Below are 23239 nucleotides of genomic sequence, written 5' to 3'. Positions count from 1 at the left end.
ACAAAAACTTATCAAAAATTGTTTATTCAATCAGACCAATGTTTATACAAAATACAATAAATGAATAAATACAATAAAAATTAAATAATAGAACAAATTATGAAAATTCCAATATAAATTTTATTCAGTATTTCCAAAGTTCTCGGCATCAATTCCAACTAATTGACAGGATAGCTCAAAAAGTTTTTTTTGATATTCCAAATTCTTTGAAAATCTATTACTGATCCCTTCAATACAATTACTAATGTATAATCCTCCCCGCTTCTGCAATTCTTCATTGAAACACGCAAAGAGTATAGAAACGGCTCCCTTTTCTGGCGTCTTGAAGAATAATTTCATAGCCCATGGAAAAACTCTTTTGAAGACTGTACCATCGAATAAATCAGTGTTGACAATCCCGGGATGCACTGAGTATCCTTTGACAGGAATATTATTCTCTTCCATAATCTTATTAATGTATCTTGCCGTCATTAACTGTAAACAAATTAATTATCTTAAATAAGAATGTACTTTTCATCAGTACGAGTCTCTAAAATGCTAAATTTACTGAGATATTGATGGAAATTAGTATTATTTGAACAAATAAAGTGATTGCATTATTATGCATTTATAACATAAGTAATGGTGTTGATATGTCTTTGGTATATAATGAAGCTTGCCTTGCTGTAAGTGTGTTTTAATCCTAAGTATCGAACCTGACTTGTATTTACCTGAGCTAACTTGGATTGTGCATAAGCTGCTGTTTCATCATAATGCTCTTTCATGTTAATATCATCAAAATATATTTGTCCCGGATAGTGGCCACATGACGTCACATTAACGAACCTTGATGGTTCACATAAGTTTCCAGCTTTCTTCAAAGCCGGCAAAAGTAGGTGTGTCAAATAAAAATGCCCCAGGTGATTCACAGCGAGTTGTGATTCAAAACCGTCTGTAGTCAATTCATACTTTCCATACATTATCCCGGCATTGTTTACTAGTAAATTTATCTTTGGGTACTTATGCAGTACATTATCAGCAAATTCCTTGACGGATTTTAACGATTTCAAATCCAGTTTGTAAGCTTCTAAGTTTTGACCATTCTCCATTGATTCAGATAATTTATGCACCAATTCCGGGTTTCGTATTCCGATTATCACCCGCATGTTTGCTTTGAGTAAGCCCTTGATGACTTCTGTGCCGATGCCCCTTGCTCCGCCGGTGACGACCGCAACTTTTCCGGCCGCATCTGGTAACGCAATTCTGTTCCTCGACACGTTAATCCAGTCGTCAATAAGGCCACCCGCCCCAGCGCCCTGCATGTCCAACGCGTACCGAATCTCTTTCAGTATATGCTTGATTGGTTTATCACGGTTTACATACCAATAAAAAGCGGCAGCGCTCAAAACAGCAGATGCTATAATAACAGACATGTTTTATTATTGTCGTCCGCACGACGCGGCGCGGTCTCCGTCACTGGCTGCTTTCACTCGATTCGATCCTCCGCGCTTTCTCTATGGCTCTTGTTTATTGTTTTGATTTACCGTTAGTCCTAAGGTGTCCAGGCCAATACCAGTTTGATGTACTAAAAGTACAAATTTCTTATCCGGACTGATTAAGTGACGGGTTATCGCTGCTTGACCTCAAATGTGACTGAAAATAATAGATAATATAAAATGTTAGTAAGCGAGACGAAACTTCGTTTCTGTCCAAGTTGATTTAACGACTTTAATAGCTAAAACAAACTGAAGACGGTTTTTTTTTCTTGTGACGTCATAACTAGGATATTATATTTTGTTTACTTTTAAAATCAACATCGAACGAGGTCGGAGGGACACGGACGCACAATACTCACACAGCCGTCAGACGCGCTTGTTTTGCGAATTGAAACGACGCATGCGCACTATATACTATACATGTTTATCGTTAACCCGCTTTGATTTCTAATTGCCGCATTAACAACAACAAAAAACTAGTTTAAGTGCCTTATTACAGAATAATTATTGTGACGCTTGCTATTTTCGGGTCGCCCCCTGGTGTGGCGCGGAGAGGGTTCGGCGATCTGTGTTCGGGCGCATCTGGTCGTCTTTGAGTCGCTTTACTGTAGCGGTAAAGACTAGTTCTCGTCGAGATTTAATAAGGGGTCTTTGAACTACTGCACTCGATGGTGCGTAGCGTGACGCAAGGCTGCAATCGACGTATGCGTGTATCGAATCCTCGTGCACTGAAATCGGTTCACTGGTTTTTCTTTATTTTAAATACCTATCATTATTGAAATGATTGCGTCAGCCTTGAGAGGCTATTTCAGCTTCACCCTAGAAGCTGAAATAGCCTCTCAAGGCTATCAGCATAGCTAGGGAAAAAAGTCTCAATACATTACGGCTTGATGGCCGAACGTAGTAGACCTCTCGGTTGTTATTATTGTACACATTAATAAAAGGAATTGCTTAGAAGTAAGTTTTAATTACTGACAATATGTAAGCTAATGATAATAATGAAGAGAACGACGTCATCAACGCTGATGTCATCATTTTTCAAAACAACACCGTGCCAGACGCGCCCTCATTTATGTCTATACATATTATATGAACAAAGTATATAAAGTATAAACATCTATACTAATATATAAATCTACCGTGGTTTTTACGGATGTTCCGTTATTGCTACTGAACCATGCATCCGATTGACTTGAAACTTGGTATCCATGTAGAAAGTACATGTACTTAATGGATAGGCTAATATTTATATGAGTGTTGGACTCCCTACACCAGTTGCGGGGGCGTTAATGATGAGAATCGTTGTGGGGGTGAGAAATAATATTGTTAATTTTAAATGCCCAGCAAAGCGGACGGGTACAGATAGTATAAATATAAAGATATTACGCATCCAATCAACGAGCAAATGAACCTATTCATCACACGAATGATTGAAGACGCGCGACTCTCAACCTAGTAGTCAGGAGCGCTAACTCCAACACCGAGTCAGTCAAAATAAATTAAGAAGCTATGGCTTCTATTAATGTTGTTTGTGTTCAATAGGTGTACGTTTTCGGTTTAGGCTCTAGACTCTTGGACTGTGGATCGCTATCCATTGGTAAGGTATAACTTTAGGCAATTTTAAATAAATAGACTGTTCAAGTGAAATCAATTAAGATATTGTTGTCGGAAGGCTGTAAACGGTTGTCTGGAAGAGATCGTTTCACTACATAGTATAAAACAAAGTCGCTTTCCCTGTCCCTATATCCCTATGTATGCTTAAATCTTTAAAACTACGCAACGGGTTTTGATGCGGTTTTTTTTAATAGATAGAGTGATTGAAGAGGAAGGTTTATATGTATAATAACATCATTAAATAGTGGAGAAGTCAATAATAAATTACAGTTTCCGAAGCGAAGCGAGGCCGGGTCGCTAGTTTAACAATAAGACCGCCTATTGTACAAATGCAATATGCAATATCTGCTTGTTGACTGTTTTTTAATGTTAATTTTGTTTTGGTGTGCAATAAAGGGTATTCTCTTTTTATCTCTCTGTATCGAGATCGTCGCTAAGCATTTGCGAATAGTGTGATATTAGCTAACAAAAATATAAATTATTTTATTGTTATTGAACATCGCTTTGTTGGTTGATCGTACTCGGTGCGTCTCAAGCCGATGACGTCAAGCTACCATTACGACAAACAACATAAATATTAATGACAATAAGAAAAAACATTAATTAAACACAATAATTTATATTTACTAGAATTAAACAGAAGTATCTCGGTTCTGAACGTCAAAATAAATGTGCGTAATATAGTTCTTGACATAACATCGTCGCTGTCAAATCAAAATCCGCTATGTGCAAAAACTCTATTTTGAATTAACGAGTAAAATCATTTTCGTATAAAATTTTATATGAAGGTGAATTTTTAAGAACTATATCAAATGAAATCTATAGATAAATATTAATGCTATAGACACATAACAGTTTTTTTTATACAGTAGATATGGCTGTGAACTATACGAAAAGGTAAAAAAGTTAAAATCTCAAAAAGCGCACATAGCAGAGTTTGGTTTGACAACGACGATATGTATATTATGTTCTCTTTAGGATTATTCAGCACGATTCTAAGTACATACATATAATATGTTCCATTTTGCTTTTGTTCTCATGTGTTAGAAAATTCGTTTTCAATATTTAGTAGTCAACTGGATATTCATTTTGTGTGATGTCGTTTAGTGGCCAAAGTATACTAAGAGCTTACTATAGATTATAGATTAATATGACATTGCGCGCCTATATTGAATTTTTTGGTTTACTTGAAGAACGCTTTTAAACCGTTAAAATTACTAATTTTTATTTAGTGGTTTTATATTAAATACAAATGTATAATACACATTTTACAGAAATAGTGATTGAGTGGTGATTGATTGATTCCTTCTGTTGTTTTGTTTCTGGTGTCCGGTGGCCTATTAATCTCATATTCTGCGTTGTCATATCTTCGTCTCATTTAAACATAGTGATTAGTGATCGTGCTTAACTCATTATGGTTATAACACCATGAATCACGAACCGTTTTAGTGTGTTCAGTGACTAACCAAGAGCAATATTGAGTCATATTTGAATTCTTAAACAGAACTAAAATATTTCGATACGATTCAAACCGTAGGGTAAATGTTTCGGTTTTGTTTTCATAACATCGTACATAGTTAATACGTATTGCGGTTTAATAATGTGAGAAGACGTATCGTATGCTTTTTTGTTTGTTTTTTATTCATAGCTCTTAAGTGGGCAGACTAGTCGTTACCGGTAGCTCTTTATTTTTTTTCCCTACCTATGCTGATAGTCTTGAGAGGCTATTTCGTTCGCCCTAACGTGTAGGTGAGCTCACGGGGCTCAAACCGGAGTGTTTTTAACACTGGCCCCAGCAAGAGCAGTGTTTCGCAGAATCTACCACCGGATCGGAAACGCGACCCACTGAGAAGATCCGGCGAGAAACTCAGTGGGCTGTGTCTGTGGGTTAAACCGTAGCTTATAAACATAGACTTGGCTCGCATCGCTCACACATAAAAAAGGTATTTACGTCAAAAATGTCATCACAAGAAGTTTTTTTTTATTGCTTAGATGGATGGACGAGGTCACAGCCCACCTGATGTTAAGTGGTTACTGGAGCCCATAGACATCTACAACGTAAATGCGCCACCCATCTTGAGATATAAGTTCTAAGGTCTCAGTATAGTTACAACGGCTACCCCACCCTTCGAACCAAAACGCATTACGGCTTCACGGCGGAAATAGGCGGGGTGGTGGTACCTACCCGCGCGGACTCCGAAGAGGTCCTATCACCAGTAATTACGCAAATTATAATTTGATGATAGTTAATAGATCTTTAAAATCGGAACGAATGATTGTTTGTTACACAACTGAAGTGCTCAGGTTGATGTTCGACCTACAAGGTACAAATACGGCGCATCATCCATAAGAAATTACAAAGCTAAATATGTGTGGTTCTGCAGTCTGTTCTGCCTCTTTTCATTCAATGACGTAGGACACAAAATCGGCTGTTAATTGAAAAAAACAATAACAATGTTGTTGAACAAGAAGTTAATAAGATACTTTGCTTTGTACTTGGATTGATGGATCCATCTAATCCATGCTTAGTGCTATTGGTGGATATTAGTTTTAAACTAACGCTAGCAGTAACCAAGGAACAGGTCACGTTACTCGTGGAAGAGTTCGACTTGACATATAGCCTGTAGCATTAGCTCGTTGAGTTTCTTCTACGAACCGATGTTAGATCCACAAAAGAGCCATCTTCGTAGTCGTTCGGGCTGTTGTTAGCCCCCTCTCGGCTAAGCCTTCGGGCTGGCCCACCGAAGTTCAATGAAACCATAGTATTAGTCCCACAAAAATAAAACAATTCGTCTTCTTAAGTGAAGTGAAGAAAAATAAATGAACTACGAATAATTTATCTGTTTTCGATGTAAGTTATTTATTGAGAATTTTAACGACAAAACATTACAATTCGATAAACGCAAGCGACGTCCGGCGTTTTATCAAATTTTTTTTAAATCTAAATATAATTACGTAATCATTATTTGATGTGATTGTTACGAAATCAGTTTTCATGATATCTGGAGGAGTGTCTGTTGTGATTCGTTTAATTATATTATTGTAATATGTAGAAAACAAGCGTACATATGTACTATATATTATATATGTATATCCAAGTCGTCGTATCGAGAGATGCGGATGTGCTAGTATTAAAACCGTTCCAGGGCAATTATCAATGTTCCGAATATACGTATGTAAACTATGTTCACGGATGACTTTTGTGTCAAAAAACAAATTCACCAAAATTATAATTTGTCCAATTATAGACCACAAGTTTCGAGGTGGGTGGGGTCATTCACGCTGTGATTGTCTATAGCCTTTGGTAACTGCTTAAAATCAGATGAACCGTAAGCTCGTTCAGCCGTCTAAGTAAAAACTGTAAGCTTTACTGTAATTGTAAAAATCAAAAAGGGACATCCTGGTCCGGGTAATCATTACCATGTTTTGTTTTATTAACAAAAAAAGAATAATGAAGTAGCCGATACTCCATTGTGAAAGCAGCCCGCTAATTCAGACACAAAACGATTAGCTTTCTTTTGTTAGTGTAATAATGCTTCGATGGTCACCCATAGCGATGCCGGTGAAAATGTAATTATTTAGTACGGTGAAAGTACAAGTTTCGGTACGTTATACAGTCTCTTATTTAATCGATGCACGAAAGCAATCTCTATTATATTCGATGAGGTAAACCGATTTGTGAACGCACTCAATACTAGCGTGCTAACAGGTAGAACTTAGAAGACGAAAGTTGCTCTCGGTGACATCCTTGATATGCATTTGGTTATGTCAACTATCTATTCGGTTTGAATGGACTCATATGTCAGTGTTGCTATTTGCTGTATGCCCAGCAGTGGACATCCTTATGTTGATGGTGATGATATGGCTTAAGACTTCACTCTCGTGCTTTGTCTTAAATGGTAAAAGTCGCATTGTATTGTTAGGGCCATTTTACACAATCTTCAGTTCTTGATTGACCATAGCTTGTCTATCAACATAACTTATAAAGAATGCCCCAAATATTATGGTGATGACGCGAAGTGTGAAAGTAGCCGGTTTCTGGTTAGTTAAATCAGTTTCGCGCCTTTCAAGAAAGGCACATTCATCGAAATATATATTAGTGTAAATAGTAATTTTTCTTGGCATTTGTAAATCAGGACAACGATTCGTTCGATCCTATCCGTTTTTTGTTAGATTGATGGAGGATGCTACTGTGGCCTATACTCATGTCAGATCCTGTGTAAAAGGAAGAACAATAGTAATTTATTAGAAAGAAAGTAAATTATTGTGTATTGCTTTACCTGTTAATGCCCACAATTTTCTCTTAGTGCGTTCAACGTAAACAAAAAGGTATTATTATAAGATAACTCGCTTGTTGCAACATGCTTCCCATAGGTCAGTGTAGAAATTAATGAAATCCACGATCAGCATTCGACGTCCTGTTGCCGTTATGTAGTTTATAATCTTAATCACATAACCACTAATTAGCGATAACATAATACGCAGGAACGAGATATTGGCGCAATTAAGGCAATCGATACTTTCATGCGTTAGTAATTTTGCAATACTGTGTTCTTATGCCAACTTTGCAAAGATGCCAAGGGTTTCTGTGTGCCAAAAACATAAGGTGCAAAGGCACGTTATGTTTTTGGTTAATTCTTAAGCATCAATGGGTCACGTTAAATCTTGCCCTCGTATGTCCGAATAACAAAAAAAAAGCATAATATGTATAATCTTTTAGGCCACTTGAAATTTAAGAAATTATTCCGTTCCATGGGTAAAGTATAATTCTATCAACGGTGTTATTAAGAAATAACTGGCTATCTGCTGTCAGGGGCTCTGAATCGACACGCACCGTAGATTATATTAAGGACGACGACCTCTTGTGGTTCAAAAGGGTTTGAGACGAAATACTGTTTTGTATTCATAGATGTTATCAAAATACGTTTGGTAGGTACATGTAAACCATAGGTCAAATTGTCGGTAACTGTTAGATCGGTATTGATAAAATTATTGTTAAGTTTTGTAAAGGTTTAGTAATTTTTAGGACAGTGATTCAGTAGTATATGGTATAAAAACTACAAAAGTATATTTAAAATTCCATATACTTTAGTGTCTTTACTCGTGTTCTTATGGCGAAGACAATTTTGATTTATAGGTGTTATTCATGAATAGATATACAAGTCTTCATTCTCGTATCTCAATATATCTAAACTCGTTGGATTACAGTGGATACAGTCTTCTATAAAATACGGGGAATCGTCGACGATTGATGGCCGGTCGTTAACGGAACGCAGTGGTCGAAGACATATACTTTATTGATGCAGGAAACAGGGCTACAGCGTGATGAACGTTTTCGTCATGGCCATTACCAATTTCTTTTGTAGTAACGTTTTATGGAACTATGTGGAATTCAATTTTTGTGCTGTTCAATTTATTGAGTGACGTTTTTATTCGTCCTGTCTAAATATTTCGTTATTAGAGATTTTTATGAAATCCGGGTATTTCCTCTTTTATACTACAAAGATTCAACTGGAACTGTTTTTGTAACTTCAAAACGGTCTTTAGGCCTGTAACCGGTTGTGGTTGTATTGTATTAAAACAAAATCGTGTAAAATGTAGTCTTACAGGCATTTTCATTATCACCAATTAATTTGACAGTATCATCCTTTTTTTTCTTTTCTAAGCAAGTAATGTCAATTGTAGCATAACCTTATACATTCACATTAGGTGGTTCTGTGGTGTAGGTGGAAAATATTCCTACTAAAACGTTGTGTATATATTATTGTAATTAAAAATGTTGTTCAAAAAAACACAAAACTCATTTTTTGTCAAAAATTTAACGGAAGTTTTGATAAAACTTATCTACTGTTTTTCTCGGTTTATAACCAGTACCGGAAGAACGGACATTAAAGGTTACATTCATACATCTAGTGATTTAATTATTGAAATTGTTTTTTTTTTGCTTTTACCTTCTGTATACTTAGTACGAGTTTTTAACGTAATATCGGTAACGTAAAAGTTAACTCAAATTTGTATGGAGTTGGAACAGCTGTCTAGGTTTGGCGCAGCCCACTAAGTTTCTCGCCGGATCTTCACAGTGAGTCGTGTTTCCGATCAGGTGGTATATTCTCCGAAGCACTGCTCTTGCTAGGCTCAGTGTTAGCAACATTTCCGGTTTGAACCCCGAGAGCTCACTTGTCACGTTAGGGTGAAGCTAAAATAGCCTATCAAGGCTATCAGCATAGGTAGGAAAAAAAAAACGTTTGCCGCTAGGGGCGCTGTTCCAACTCCATACAAATTTGAGTTAGCTTTTACACGATCGAGAACGATAACACGAACTGTACAATATCCTTCCGTGTTGTGGTGCTTTGCTAAAAAGTTGCGAACCAATAATTTTACCATTTGATTTTTTAAACCGGTCTTCCGTTCGATAAAGCGGTTAATCGGCTGGAATACGCCTACGTGCTACAATGTCGACCTAAAAAATAAAACCGTGCGAGGTTAATGTATCGCCTAACGATAACAATGAAGGAAATTATAATGTGAACGAACTCGTGAGGAAATATTGTAATTGTACATATATAGGACAGATAGTTATAAAGATTTTGAAGATCAATATTAAAATTCGTTTAATCATCATCATCAGCCCACAGTCGTCCACTGCTAGGCCTCTCTCAATCATGACCACTGAGCCCAGTCTTCGGCTCTCCTTATCCACCTCTTGCCGGCCAGTATTTGTTTAAAGCATCCAAAAGTCATTAAAATGACGAAACACATCGTGAAATACAATTTAAATTAACATATTTGTTAGAATCAATGTTTCAAACTGAATATAGTGAGCTTATCAAACATGCACGGCATAATACATGTTAAATTGGAAATAGATCGACGTTGTATAATAATAGAAGCGTGTGTCTCCTGACTGAGTTGTACGTCACCAGACGTCCAACTGGTCGCATGTTTATAAATAGCGATGGAGTCGTTACGTCATCTCGGTTACTTTTCTTTGCCATCAATAAACAGTTGTGTTTCGTGAAACGGACAAGGACGCGAGTGTTTGATCGCAAGGTCATATAGCTATTACTTTTTTATTAGGATTAATGGTGGCCTGGAGGCCTTTCCAGTTTCACCAGGACAGGAAGGCTCAGCCAGGAGGGGTGGGATTAGCTAACAACTGTCCGAGCGCCTCCGAATTCGTGAACAAAGGCTCCGAATGTATCTACCACTGGTTCGGAATCGCGACCCTCTGAGAAATTCCGGCGGGAAACTCAGCGGGCAGGTTATATAATGCATGGACGATGTATATTAGAATTGTGGTGGTGTGATGACTAGAGGTATTTGCTTAGGTGTATTGTGTCATCTCGCAAACCCTTCCTCCGTTGGTGTTCTGTCATCTGAGTGCCGAAATATGCTGTGAGTTTGTAAAGGAATCTGGGACCTCTACCCTCTCTATATTACCACTACGAATTATTGTTAAAGATAGACAAATTAATGTTTCCTTGAATGATTTTGTTCATGTGTATTTTTAGTCTCACACATCAAATGCAAAGGTTTTCAGCCTTGCTCTTAAAACTGGTTTGATTATAAGATATTGTGTCGATTAGAATATCGAGTTTGATTTCTATTTACGTAATAGATTCGGACGCTTGAAGACCATATGCAGTTTTCTGAGAATTTGTTTCTTCTACGCATACTTGCATTTGAGAACTGGATGATGTCATCTCTTATTCAAGCGATACCGGACTTTTGATTGTGTTATTAGATTTAATGCAGTACAGACTTTTTTCTTTCTTTATTGGATCTGCTGCGCAATACTACGAGTACCACTTTTTTATTGCTCTGCGATGGGTATAGCACAACGCTTATTTGTTACTACGGCCGGTGTAATTGGTAGTAAAGCGACGGAGGCCTGGTTTAGTTGGTTCAACTGTTATAAAGCACGTGTTTTCGTTGATGATCTTGAGTTTGATTATTCTTTTTAACAATTATTTTAAGGGTTTAGTCAATTGTGACGATGTCGCCTCGTATTTCTACATAGTATTTGACTTATTAATTAATATTAAATAACTGTAATCTACTGTAATCTAATTTATTACTAGGACGTCTTGTCAGTCCGCACGGGTAGGTACCACCAACCTGCTATTACTGCCGTGAAGCAGTATCCGTTTCGATTTGAAGGGCGGGGCAGCCGTTGTACTGTTAAAAGTGAGACCTTAGATCTCTTGTCTCAGGGTGAGTGGCGACACTTAGGTTGTAGATGTCTATGGGCTCCTGTAATAATTTAAGACCAGGTGGGCCGTGAACCCGTTCACCCATCTAAGCAATAAAATAAAATAAAAAATGAAAAGGCTAGGAAACCTCGACCAATGTTGAGTGGCTTGCCAGAATAACAATCACAGTCGAAGAGTAAGTACCTTCTGAAAAAAAAAGGGTGCGTGTAGCGTGGGTACGCGCGTAAGAAGTTATACTTTATTTTTATTAAATTTATTTCTCTTTTTTTTTAAATATTAAATAATTAATAATAAATATTTAACGTTAATAATTTAATAATATTTAGTATGAATTAAATTAAATTTTGTCATTTATATTACTAAAAAATGAATGCTAATAACACTTTTTTACAAGTGTACATGCATGCGGCTATATTCAGACTCGCCAAGTTACGTCGGTCGTATTGTAATGAGCGATTTAGTGGGCAACTTCATTTCTGTTAATTTTGTGTCACGGTGCGCGTGCATCGTAAAATTTCACTCTCATCAATTTTTCATAACGCGCCTAAAGAAGTATAACTTCAAAAGGTATTTCCAGTGTCGTAATACAAATTCCCACATTGTAATCTGTTGCCAGCAACTGTCGTTTCAATCTTCCGATCCCAAAAAGCTCACTATTGTTAGTAAATTTTTATATCATTTAAAAAAAAGCCTGTGAAATTTTTAATTTCTCGCTACGTCCGCGGCAGAACGATCGCAAAGCCATTGTTGTACGTTAGGTACGTGAGTTACGTAAAGTTCGAAGTATTTTCTTCACTTTCATTGTTGCGACACGTTATTTAGTTAGCATCGGCATTGTGCGTGTCTCCGAAACGTTTTGTTCGAATTTCAATCGGATTCTCTGTCCAAAATTGTTTCGCATTTGTGTACGCTTAACATTGACTTGGTCATTTTTAAACTATAGCTTAGGGTTTTGGTGCTGCTAACCAAATAATTATGATGACACAAAAGTCGGAACTAATGATAAAGTCATCTTGTTTGTCACACAAGAAAGTAAATAAAAGAGATAAAAGCACAAGAATGTAAAGTACAGAATAAAATAAAAACAATGACAAGCGTTAATTTTTTTTAAATGAAGCGAAGGTTCTCATAATTGTTTGATACGAAGATACATGATTACGTTGACTTTTTTATTGGTGTATATATGTATGGTATAGTCGTGGATCACCCAACGTTCAACGGTTAAGATTTCCGAGAAGTGATATCTAATGTAATTTTCGAAAAATAAATTTCTAATAGGAACGTATATGATTTATTCTTATCTTGATGGTCAATAAAGTATAACGTACTCTGTATATATCAGAATTTTATTGCTGTTTCTGTCAATTGTACTTACACCATCATCATCAGCCCACGGATGTCCACTGCTGGGCATAGGCCTCCCCCTTTGATTGGCCTTTGAATTGAGTTCACATAAATTGTATCTGAAGTTCACATAGACACATACAATGTATACGTTTTATGTACGTGAACAATGTATAATTTGTACAATGTATAATTTCTCCGGTATTATTTTGTGTTACGCGCAAGTTATACCGAATATGAACGCAAAAAAAATTGTTTTATTACGTAAACGATTATTTTTAATCAAGACGAAGCAACTAATTTTGTATATACTATACTAATTTTTTAAAAATTTTTTTTTTCTTTGTAACAGTATTTATGGCCAGACTAAGTAAGTATTAGCTGGTACCCGTTCGCTTCACTGGGCATTTAATATTAACATTATTATTTATTGTCATTATTATTAGGGAGTCCTACACTCATATAAATATTAGCCTATTCATTATGTATATGTATTTTCTACATGGATACCAAGTTTAAAGGCAATCGGATGCATGGTTCAGTAGTTATAACGGAACATCCGTAAAAACCACTGTAGATTTATATATTATTATATAGATAGTACAGCATCTAGAAAATCTTCTATAAATCGACGTCTATTATACAAAATAGAAAGTTATTTATTTTGTAATGTGATATAATATCAATGATTATGTATGTATGTGTGTATGTTATGCAAGTGTATAAAGTGACACTCGCATTTCGCGCGACTGGCATAATGCCGGCGTGTAAATATGCAAAGTACCAAAAAGAAATCATTTCACAGTATAATTGTTTAATATCAGTTTCGTAATACGTATTATTATTTCATTTCATTTTTAATTACGTACATAATGAAATGTAACGTAATAAGTGTTATAAGAACAAATGTTATTTTTTGTTTTGTTTGGTTTTAAAATCAAAATCCTAACGTGGGAAGAACTTACATTTCGAAAAATAAAATTTATATATGATTGGACCGTTAATATGTCGGATAGCACGCATCATCCGATAAATCACGATTTCAATTTGTTCTTCTTCTTCTTCAACCCATGTCCTCCCAATGCTGAGTGTAGGTCTCTTCGAATCCACCCCATTCTTTTCGGTCTCTTACCCTCCTCTTCCAGTGATTACCGGATCCCATGGACCATCTACGTATATCCGCCTTCCACTTTGAGACTAGATTTCTAAGTGTCCGTTTTTTACAGTACTATATTTGCCCTAGCCTTTAAAACGAAACGCATTACTGCTTGATGACAGATATAGGCAAGGCGATGATACCTCACCATCCTCATGGATGGTATACCTATAAGGTTACTTTTTTTTCCTACCTATGCTGATAGCATTGATAGGCTATTTCAGCTTCACCCTAACATTGGGTCACTGGGGTCAAACCAGAAGTGTTGCTAACACTGGCCCTAGCAAGAGCAGAATCTACCACCGTATCGGAAACGCGACTCATTGAGAAGATCCGGCGAGAAACTCAGTCGGCAAAGCTCACAAACAGCTCAACCACGACTTGTGTTTTAAATGGTAACCGGACCATATTGACGACACAACATTAATGTTACCATCTATTACAGCAACTTGAGCTTCTATGAAAGTTCTATGCTCTCAAAGTAGGAACTTGCGACTTGTTGCTATGGAATTCAGCAGGAATGTGGTACACCTACTCATTCTGGCTACAACCTACCAATCGCATTAATGATAAATTTTCTATATTTTATATATCAATATAATTATTGTATGAGAGAAGATTTTGTAAGTTAAGAATCGTAATACCGTACTTAATGTATTCTCGTACATTGACAGTTGAAAGGCTGTCAGTTATGTATTGTCTTTGTTAATGGCAGCTGCGATACGTTTAGAACTAACTGGTCAGCTTAACCTAATAAAAAATGCATCCGACATATTATGACTGACAGTAACCATATCTGCGATTACAATCGAGAACAAAGCTAGAATCGTTTCGTATTTTTAATTACGCATTAATTAAATATTCTGATAATTATTACACATGATGTATTCTCGATACTCATACACACATGTGGTTTTTTTTTCAGTAACATTGTAGAGCTGTGTAGATAAAGTGTACTCTTTACGTTTATTCCATTTCGCATTTATGTTCTTATTTTTTAACACGTTCAGAAGTGATTCCGTGTTGAAGATAACATGTGTACCCGTTCGAATAGTATGTAAGTTTTCTGTATAAAAATTATTATAGTGGTTATTGTAAACTTATTAGTTACCTACCTGTGCGGTTGCCTCCACGTATCGTATTGTAGCGAAGTAAGCGAAATTTCAATGTTTTTTTTTTTTTTTTTTATAATAAATAAATATTTACTAACAATCACGCCACGTTAACTGGTCCCGTGATAAGTTCGTAAAGAACTTGTGTTACAGGTACCAGATAACGGAAATAAATGTAAGATTTTTTATTATACACATACACATATATAATATACATCCATAACCCTGGAAAAGACATTTATATTTATCATACAAATATCTTCCCTTGGCGGGATTCGAACCCGCGACCCCCTTGTGTAGTGACCATGTCACTTACCACTACACCAGACGGCCGTTAAATAATGTAACAACATAAATAGGTAAATGGATCTGTTTGTTCAAGTGTAACTACATATTACAATTTGTTTGTTATATTTAAACGGCGTTTTAAATAAAATTTGTCTTTTATATATAATATGTATACGCAAGAAAATATGATTAAATTCACAGAACTGTTTTTGTTCAAATTGTTGTTTTCAACCTGTGTGAATGTATTATCTTGTATTTAGTTCCACCGGTAACTTAAATTATTCAACTACGATTTACATGAGTTTTTTCCTTAAATTGACCTCGTTGTCTGTGTTCGATTGAAACTCATTTTGACAGCAAAAAATAAATAACTAATTCCTTTTTTTCAAAATAGTGCGGCTCTCATATTTTGAAGCTGCATGACTAGGAGAATCGATCCGTCTTGATATCCGGCTCGATCCTTCGTTCGTTCGGGTCTAGCCTGTGTCACAAACAAGTATGGACCGTAAATGTATCAGAATTAAACGCACTTTCGAAATTCACAAACTCTCCCCTTGTTTAAGTTCTAGTCCGCACACACATCTATCTTCATACAAAAACGTTTATGCGCCGTCTCCGTCCGTGGCTTTGAATTGGGATGAGTAAATATTTGTGTTCCATTTTCGTGTAGACCGTGCGGGGGATCGACCCGACTCGTATGTAGGTCTTGGACGGATAGTGGCTCGCTCATTACAAACCATTCAATGGCTTTGTGAGCTAGCGTACCTATTTTCAGCTTTCTGAATGTGTTCAAGGTTATCTAAATTTGACAGTATATAGCTTGATATTAAGTTCAGTTTCGTCTTTAGAAGTAAAGAGTACTAACGAGAATGATTATTACTTAGTGTATTCATCGGTCGCTTTATTATTTAATTATTTATTATACTTTGTGCAGACATTCTATCAGTCGACCAAGTGTGGCATAGAAAAAAACGTTAGTAAGCACATTGGTTGATTTTATTTGTATTTTTTTTATAAAGAAATTTGACTCCATTTGGCAATTTCGCATCAATTTTGCCAAGGTCACAGTATGCACAAAATTGACAGGTTTTATTTGTATTTATATAACCGCAAATTCTACGAACGTCCGCTGACGTCATAAAAATAATTATCTGTTTAATAATTATAGACTTGACATTGTGCAACTACAAATTATAATAAAATTAATGACTATTTCGATACATGATATACCAAACGTGATGATTGATTGAAAGCCACCACAAAAATCGTATCTCGTTTTCTTATTGCGATTGAACGTAGATGAAGCCTACGAATCACGTAATCATTACTGGTTATCTTCGGTCATTGACATCGGTAATTCCACGGACATAGACAAACTCTTGGGTACTACAAAGCCGTGTATTTGCATCTAGATGCTGTACTATATAAAATAAAATTACATGCTGATAACGTTTTGAAAAAAAAAATGGTTTACGTAATAAACCATTTTTTTTGCGTTAACATTCGGTATATAAGTTGCGCGTAATAGAAAATAATTCCGGACAAATTTAACGTTTCCCACGATCCGTCATTGTTTTTGTTCATTATATACCCATTTTATTTATATGACTGTGATGACCTTGGCATTTGACGTAGCCGCAGTTAAATCTTCGTGAGTTCTCGCTTTGTGTTTGGTTTGATCGTGAATAAATACGAATTAGCAACGATTCCACTGTGAAATTGAGGTTTGCTTCCCATTTTTTAACCGAGGCTGTCGATCTCTGATTACGTTTTGTGATCGTGGTCTTATAGTAATGGTAAAAGTCTTACTGTAAGAAGGCGGTGTACTTATTTTGAGTGATCCGAAGACGTTTTAGTTCGGATCAGTACCATCTATGTCGCTTGGACATACTAGTATATAGGTGTTATTAGGAACACGTACCCGAGAAAGTACCATCACTAGCCGCATTCATGCCGCGTAGTACGCATGCATTCCGGTTTTAATGACACCTGTAATTCTAATAAAATCAGAAAAAATTCCAAATATCTTAGGTCATCTGCATTTACTTTGTGATAGGGTCGCTTATGGTCTCTATTAAGTTAACATCAGTTGATCTGTAATTCCGTCTGCTCATCTTCAACAGGAAAAAAGCTGCTGAGTCCCTTATGCAAACATACTTTATCCATACAGAACATAAATATCAACAATTATTCCGATCCGGTGCTAGATTCAACGAAGCACTGCTCTTGCTAGGACTAGTTTTAGCCAATTCTCTCAGGTTGAGCCCGTGAGCTCATCTACCCGTCCTGGCGTAGCTGGATTAGCTTCTGAGGCTACCAGCCAATATGTAGGGGGGAAAAAAACATTTATTCTAAACAGATTTTCAGCATTTAATAAGCAATCCGAGACTCTTATCCGATTTTGTATTCATAAAACTTCGACCAAGGAACGTGGATGAAATTCTTTATCCGTTTCATACGAATCTATTAAATATTATTGTAGCTCCGTAACGTGTAGACTGTTTAAATGAAGATAGGTAAGTTACGAAATGTATTAATCACGGAAGACACGACAGCTGTCACGAACGTTCCTTTGTTTTTTGACTGCTTTGAGATGAGTTTTTATATCGATCGTCTTCTAAAGTAATATCTAAGATAGATAATTCCATCGATTGAACTACGTCGATTGCTATCGTGAATCAAACGAACTGCGATTACCGTAACGCCGCTGTTGCGTCTTAAAAACGTCTGAATTAACAGATCGCGATGTTATGATCAGATTATTGTCGTTCACTTCTCTTTGTATATCTTGGATAGTTTCATGAAATATAATATTAACGTCATCACAACTCTTGTTTTAATGAATTAGTGCAATCAATATTATTGCTGTCTCTTTTATCAGTTTTTCGATCAATTGATTTATCATCACAGACAATTCAACGAAACTTTTTGTTTCATTGGTTTTTATAATTTCATTACTTATCCTTGACCATTGATCATTGAATGCTGTTTTTTTATATTTCTTTTTGGGCTTCTTCAAATAAGTGTTCCATGTAAAAAATATATTGGTACACAAATATTTCATCTTCGTGTTCTATTTGGTTGTCGTGCCAAAATTAGGGTCCGCTTGCATTGCGATGATTACTGAGGTCACTCACGTATTTTAACGACAGAGATTGCTTACTTCTCACGGCTTAAGCGGTCCGACGTCGTCTCGAGATGGAAACCGGAGGTTGAGAAACAGTTGCGACAGACACTTAGTGTCGCATGTGGTTAATTTAAATAGGTGTTTTGTCATGTATGTACAATTTCGCGGATCGATTGAAAACTAGCTAAGAGTTGTGTTTTTTTATTGCCCGTGTAGGCAGACGAGCATACGGCCCACCCGATGGTGAGTGGTTACCGTCGCCCATGGACTTCAGCAATGTCAGCGGCACAGCTAAGCCGCTGCCTACCGTTTAATAATCTCCATAAGCGTGCGGCGCGTGCGGCACAAAATTCAGAGGAACCGAAGTTTCACCGCAGATCCAGAAACTTTTAAAACTCGAAACTTTTTTCTGTGGGTTTTTATTTAATTTTCATTACTAAGCAGCTGCCATATATACGATTCATCTTGAGCCATGAGGTAAGTTTTCATCGGAATTACGGCTGTAATACTTCAAAATGGGTTCCCAAACTGTCGATCGATGGATTTAACAGGCTTCAATGCTCGTTGTGTATGATAGTTTTTTTAGCTAACAGAATAAGAATTAGAGGATTAATAAAATACAATTGCATGTAATATAGGGAATGTAGCAGGGTTCCTCCGGTAGATGAAGTCATTTTTAGTACATCAATTATGTAATTAGCATCCGCATATTTAAACCCGAACTGATCGAAAATAAGCACGACTTTCCCGTGGTGAATCTATTTTAATTTTAATTAAATGAGCGGAGAAGCGTCGAAATTAGCTAAGATTATTTCGGATTGTCTGCCTTCATGCTCCGTTTGGCCTCACGTTGTTAATCGCCCGAACACGATTCTAACCTTTTCCAAGTTACGATGGAATTATGTGGAGTTCAAACAGTTTTCTACCCTGCATCATCGTTTCTAGGTATCTATTTGAATACTCAAAATATGAAATAGCTACAAATCTTACATATTACTACGGAGCTTTAACACTTGTGTCTAGTATTATTTTAGTATATCTACTAAAATAGTAATAGTATATCTACAAAATAATTCAAAAGGATATAGAGGAAGAGGGTAGACCTAAGTAGAAATGGATGGATTGCGTGAAAGACGATATGGGTAAGACGGGAGTGAGAGAAGAAATGGTATATGATAGAAGAGTATGGAAAGAGAAAACATGTTGCGCCGACCTAAGGTAACTGGGAGAAGGGCAGGATAATGATGATGATGAATGATGATGACTAAAATAATTCAAGCAAAAGGGAACTTTTTGTTTGAAGAATACGTCGCATTTTTATTCTGTTGTTCAGCACAAAATTCATTGTCAAACAAACTAGGGAGAAGGAAGAAAGATTCATGCTTACATTTTTGTTCGCGTAATGATTCGCGATAAGGAAAAATATTTTGACGTACATACAAATACAGTATAGTTCATTGAGTTTTATCTGCTCGTTTCCTTAATGTATTTATTTTGTGTGTGTTTTCTGCGTATGTTCTTTCAGCAAACAATATACCGACAAGGTATGTTTTGTTAGTATAGATGTCATGTGTATTATGAAATATCCGTTTATTTGAATAGGTCTGGTACTTTCGTATTTTAATCTTTTTGTGTTTGAATGAATACTTCTATGATTTTTAATCATTTGTTAAATTTTAGATCCAAACATTCAAATTTTATATACAATTTTCCAATTCTTCAAAAATATGTCATTTATTATATAATTTCGTCTCATTTTAATTCGTTTTGATTGTCTTGACTTGTATCCACGTATCTATTTATCTTGTAAATTTGCACACATATAAAAGAAATAATACAATAATTTTTGCCTAATATCCTGACGAGAATAATCAGAATCAAAGAGAATTATTATTGTATTTTTTAAATTGTTTTTATCTAAATTATACCGTACAATGTGGACATTAGTAACAATATCGTATTGAGGATGTAATTTTGTCTAATGATGGAAATATAATATAATTGATATCTGATGCCATAAAAAAAGAGTATTATAATGAAGGTGAAACATATTATATTTAAACAGAACGCAAGTGAAGCGTTAACTCAAATTCGTTTGCAAATTTATTTTTTATTTTTTTATGAATGATGGTTTTTTGGTGGTCCAGAGGCCTTTCCAGTTTCACCAGGACAGATGGGCGAGCAAAGGCTCAGCCGAGAGGGGTTTGCTAACAGATGCTCGAGCGCCTATAAAGGAGACCTAATGACTCAAGAGCAACTGCTTTGCGAATGAATCTACTACTGAATCGGAATCGAGACCCGCTGAAAAAATCCGGCGAGAAACTCAGCGGGCTGATGCATGGGTTAGCTTGCACGTCGAACTCTGCCCAGTTCGACGTGTAGGGTTACCGGGGTCCGTAAGCCTGCTCCTAGTGCAAGAGTTGAAGCCGTCTAATGCAAGGGTTATTGATCTGATGGATCTATAAGGACGTGTCTAGGGCGTCGACGGTAATTGGCTCCTGCGTGATCAGGATTCGCGGAGCAGTCAGCGACGGCAACGATAAGGCGATTATCATGAAGCATAGCCTTATCGAAGTAACGTTCCGATGCTGACTTCATGTGTTTTCGGGTCGATTCGATGTCCAGGTCGTCGTGTAAGTCGACGTTCCTCACGGACCACGGAACTGCAACGGCTAACCCTACAAAAACGAGATTGTAGGGATCGGAGGGTATCTATGTGTGTGCGGGCCGCGTGGCGAACACCACACTCGCGTAATCCATGACGGGCTTTATGTAAGTTTTTTAAAGTGTCACCTTGTTCCGAAGGGACATTTTACTCCGCTTACCGATCATGGGATAGAGTCTGTCGAGAATAAACGCGGCACGGTCATTGACTGATTTTTTATGTGGGCGGAATATCATGGATGCATCCAGGGTGACTCCCAGGTACTTGACCTTCCTGACCCAGGGTATGGGTTGGCCGAAGAGTGTGTTCGAAGGTTGCAAAAACTGATCGATTACTGAATCTACTCAGTAAATAGTTAGTTAAAATGATGACGACCTCCGCAGATATTTGTAGATACGAAAAGCGATTTCGGTTTTAGTGGCACACATACCTTATAAAGCTTACGACTCAGCTAGCAACACTTAGGGTCTTTTCAAATGAGCTACTTAGAAGAATATCTTTCTTACATTTAACTTTTATATTGTGCATGTAACAAAGCACCTACCTACTGCAGGCTGTCAACAATGAGCCATCATCAACACACTATTGATAAACTTAATTGATGAAACTGAAAGCGAAATATTGTGGGACCCCAACCTTCTGTCGAACTTGCTATCTAGGGTATAATAAATATATAACTAAAATTTATAAGCCGGTCACGATGTCAGATTACGGAACGCATTCCGAAGCACCAGAAAGGTAACGCATTATTGAAACATCTTCTATATATTAATACGTGAAGCAAAAATTTTGTATCCCTTTTACGAAAATTGCGCGGACGTCTGTGGTCAAATTGAGAATAGCTTAAATATTGTTTGTCTTTATTAATATTTTTTTATAGAGTAGCCTAGGCAAAATTTGTGATTATAGAAGAATAAAATACAATCATAATAGTGTACAAATTTACAATTCCAATTAATTATAGTCGAATTTCGACTACTGCGGGACCACTAGTTTAGAAAATTTTTCGTCGACGACAACGTATCAATCGCTTTGTTTGTCTTATTGCGAGGCACTCGGGTCGGTTTTTTTCCTTACTTATTCTAGTATTTAGTAACCACGAGGGATTATTCTAGATTCACTAAACTAGTAGGTGAGCTCACGGGGCTCAAACCTAACGACGTCTAACACGAACTCTAACAAGAGCCGTGCTTCGCAGAATGTACCACCGGATCGGAATCGCGACCCACTGAGAAGATCTGGCGAGAAACTCAGTGGGCTTTGGGGTCCGGGTCACAGATATTTGGTATTCAAGTATTCTAGTTTCGTGTGTGTGTTTCTCCATATAACATGAGAGATCCTTGACTATGAGTGTAGGTCGTTTTGTTTTTATTCGAACCTGGTATATTTATTGGAGAAAAAAAATAGCTTACTATAGATGGTCTCGTGTTAAGTGATTACAGGAATGCGAAATCGAAATTGTAATGTACCACGGGGGTCAGTTGTATCGAGATAAGGCAGTTCGCGACGCGCTGCTCTAAAGCGCCGATTATTTAGATATTCCTTAAAGGACCTACCTTGTATCTCAATGTACCACGGCTGCTTCACCCTTCAAATCAGTACGCCTAACTGCTACCCGGCTGAATTAGACAGGATAATGCACCCGCACACGTATTTTTGCGCACAAATCATCGCACGACACTGGATAATGATGCAGAGAAGGTCACGAACGAACAATGGAATGTATCGTGCTCACAATGGACTCGAATGGGCGTCTCTTGAATACGAAATTTTTTGATACGTTATCGACTAGCGTCATTGTAATATTATGTTGTTATTGTACGTGACTTTATGTATGGTTTATGATTGAAACTGTATATCGATTGCAATCCCTGAATGCGTTAAATTATTGTTTTTACATGCTTTATATTAGCTTCATTTGTATGTATGTTTGTAACTGACTCCTTTAGACGCGATTTTGACCCACTTTAAACGGCCAGATTTCATTCAAACTTTGTAGATTTATCGAGGACCGATGTCAATTCAATATTTAAAAAAATTGAGAATAAATATCGAAAAAATTGAAATTCAACTAAAAAATGAAAAATAAATAATAGTTTCAAAAAACTGAAAAACACGCTTTATATAAAATTCAACTAAAAAAATGGAAAATAAATTTTAATAAATTTAAATTGAAAAGTGTAAAAAAAATATATATTTCATTGTAATTTTTTTTTCAATTGCCCTTCTAGGCACACGAGCATAC

The 23239-nt window shown here is 36.5% G+C and overlaps 2 protein-coding genes across 4 annotated transcripts in view; one reads left to right on the top strand and one right to left on the bottom strand.

Moving 5' to 3' along the window:
- The window catches only part of LOC114243329 (TBC1 domain family member 12), a 56747-nt gene that overhangs the window by 1264 nt on the left and 32244 nt on the right, over positions 1-23239 (top strand). The window lies entirely within an intron of this gene.
- Positions 9-22702, bottom strand: LOC114243330 (polyprenol dehydrogenase). 3 transcript variants are annotated; one of them, XM_028174788.2, is made up of 3 exons: positions 22551-22702; positions 711-1632; positions 9-474 (listed from the first exon to the last, which is right to left on the bottom strand). In XM_028174788.2, the coding sequence occupies exons 2-3, from the start codon at positions 1410-1412 to the stop codon at positions 121-123; spliced, it is 1056 nt and encodes a 351-aa protein (XP_028030589.2). In that variant the 5' UTR covers positions 1413-1632; positions 22551-22702; the 3' UTR covers positions 9-120. The 3 variants fall into 3 exon arrangements, with proteins under 3 accessions (XP_028030589.2, XP_028030590.2, XP_028030593.2); XM_028174789.2 differs by lacking the exon at positions 22551-22702 and adding an exon at positions 1782-2139; XM_028174792.2 differs by lacking the exon at positions 22551-22702 and adding an exon at positions 1835-2139.

This window comes from Bombyx mandarina, chromosome 11 (assembly GCF_030267445.1).
Source record: "Bombyx mandarina strain Sakado chromosome 11, ASM3026744v2".
NCBI lineage: Eukaryota > Metazoa > Arthropoda > Insecta > Lepidoptera > Bombycidae > Bombyx > Bombyx mandarina.
This window is presented reverse-complemented; position numbering and strand designations above follow the sequence as displayed.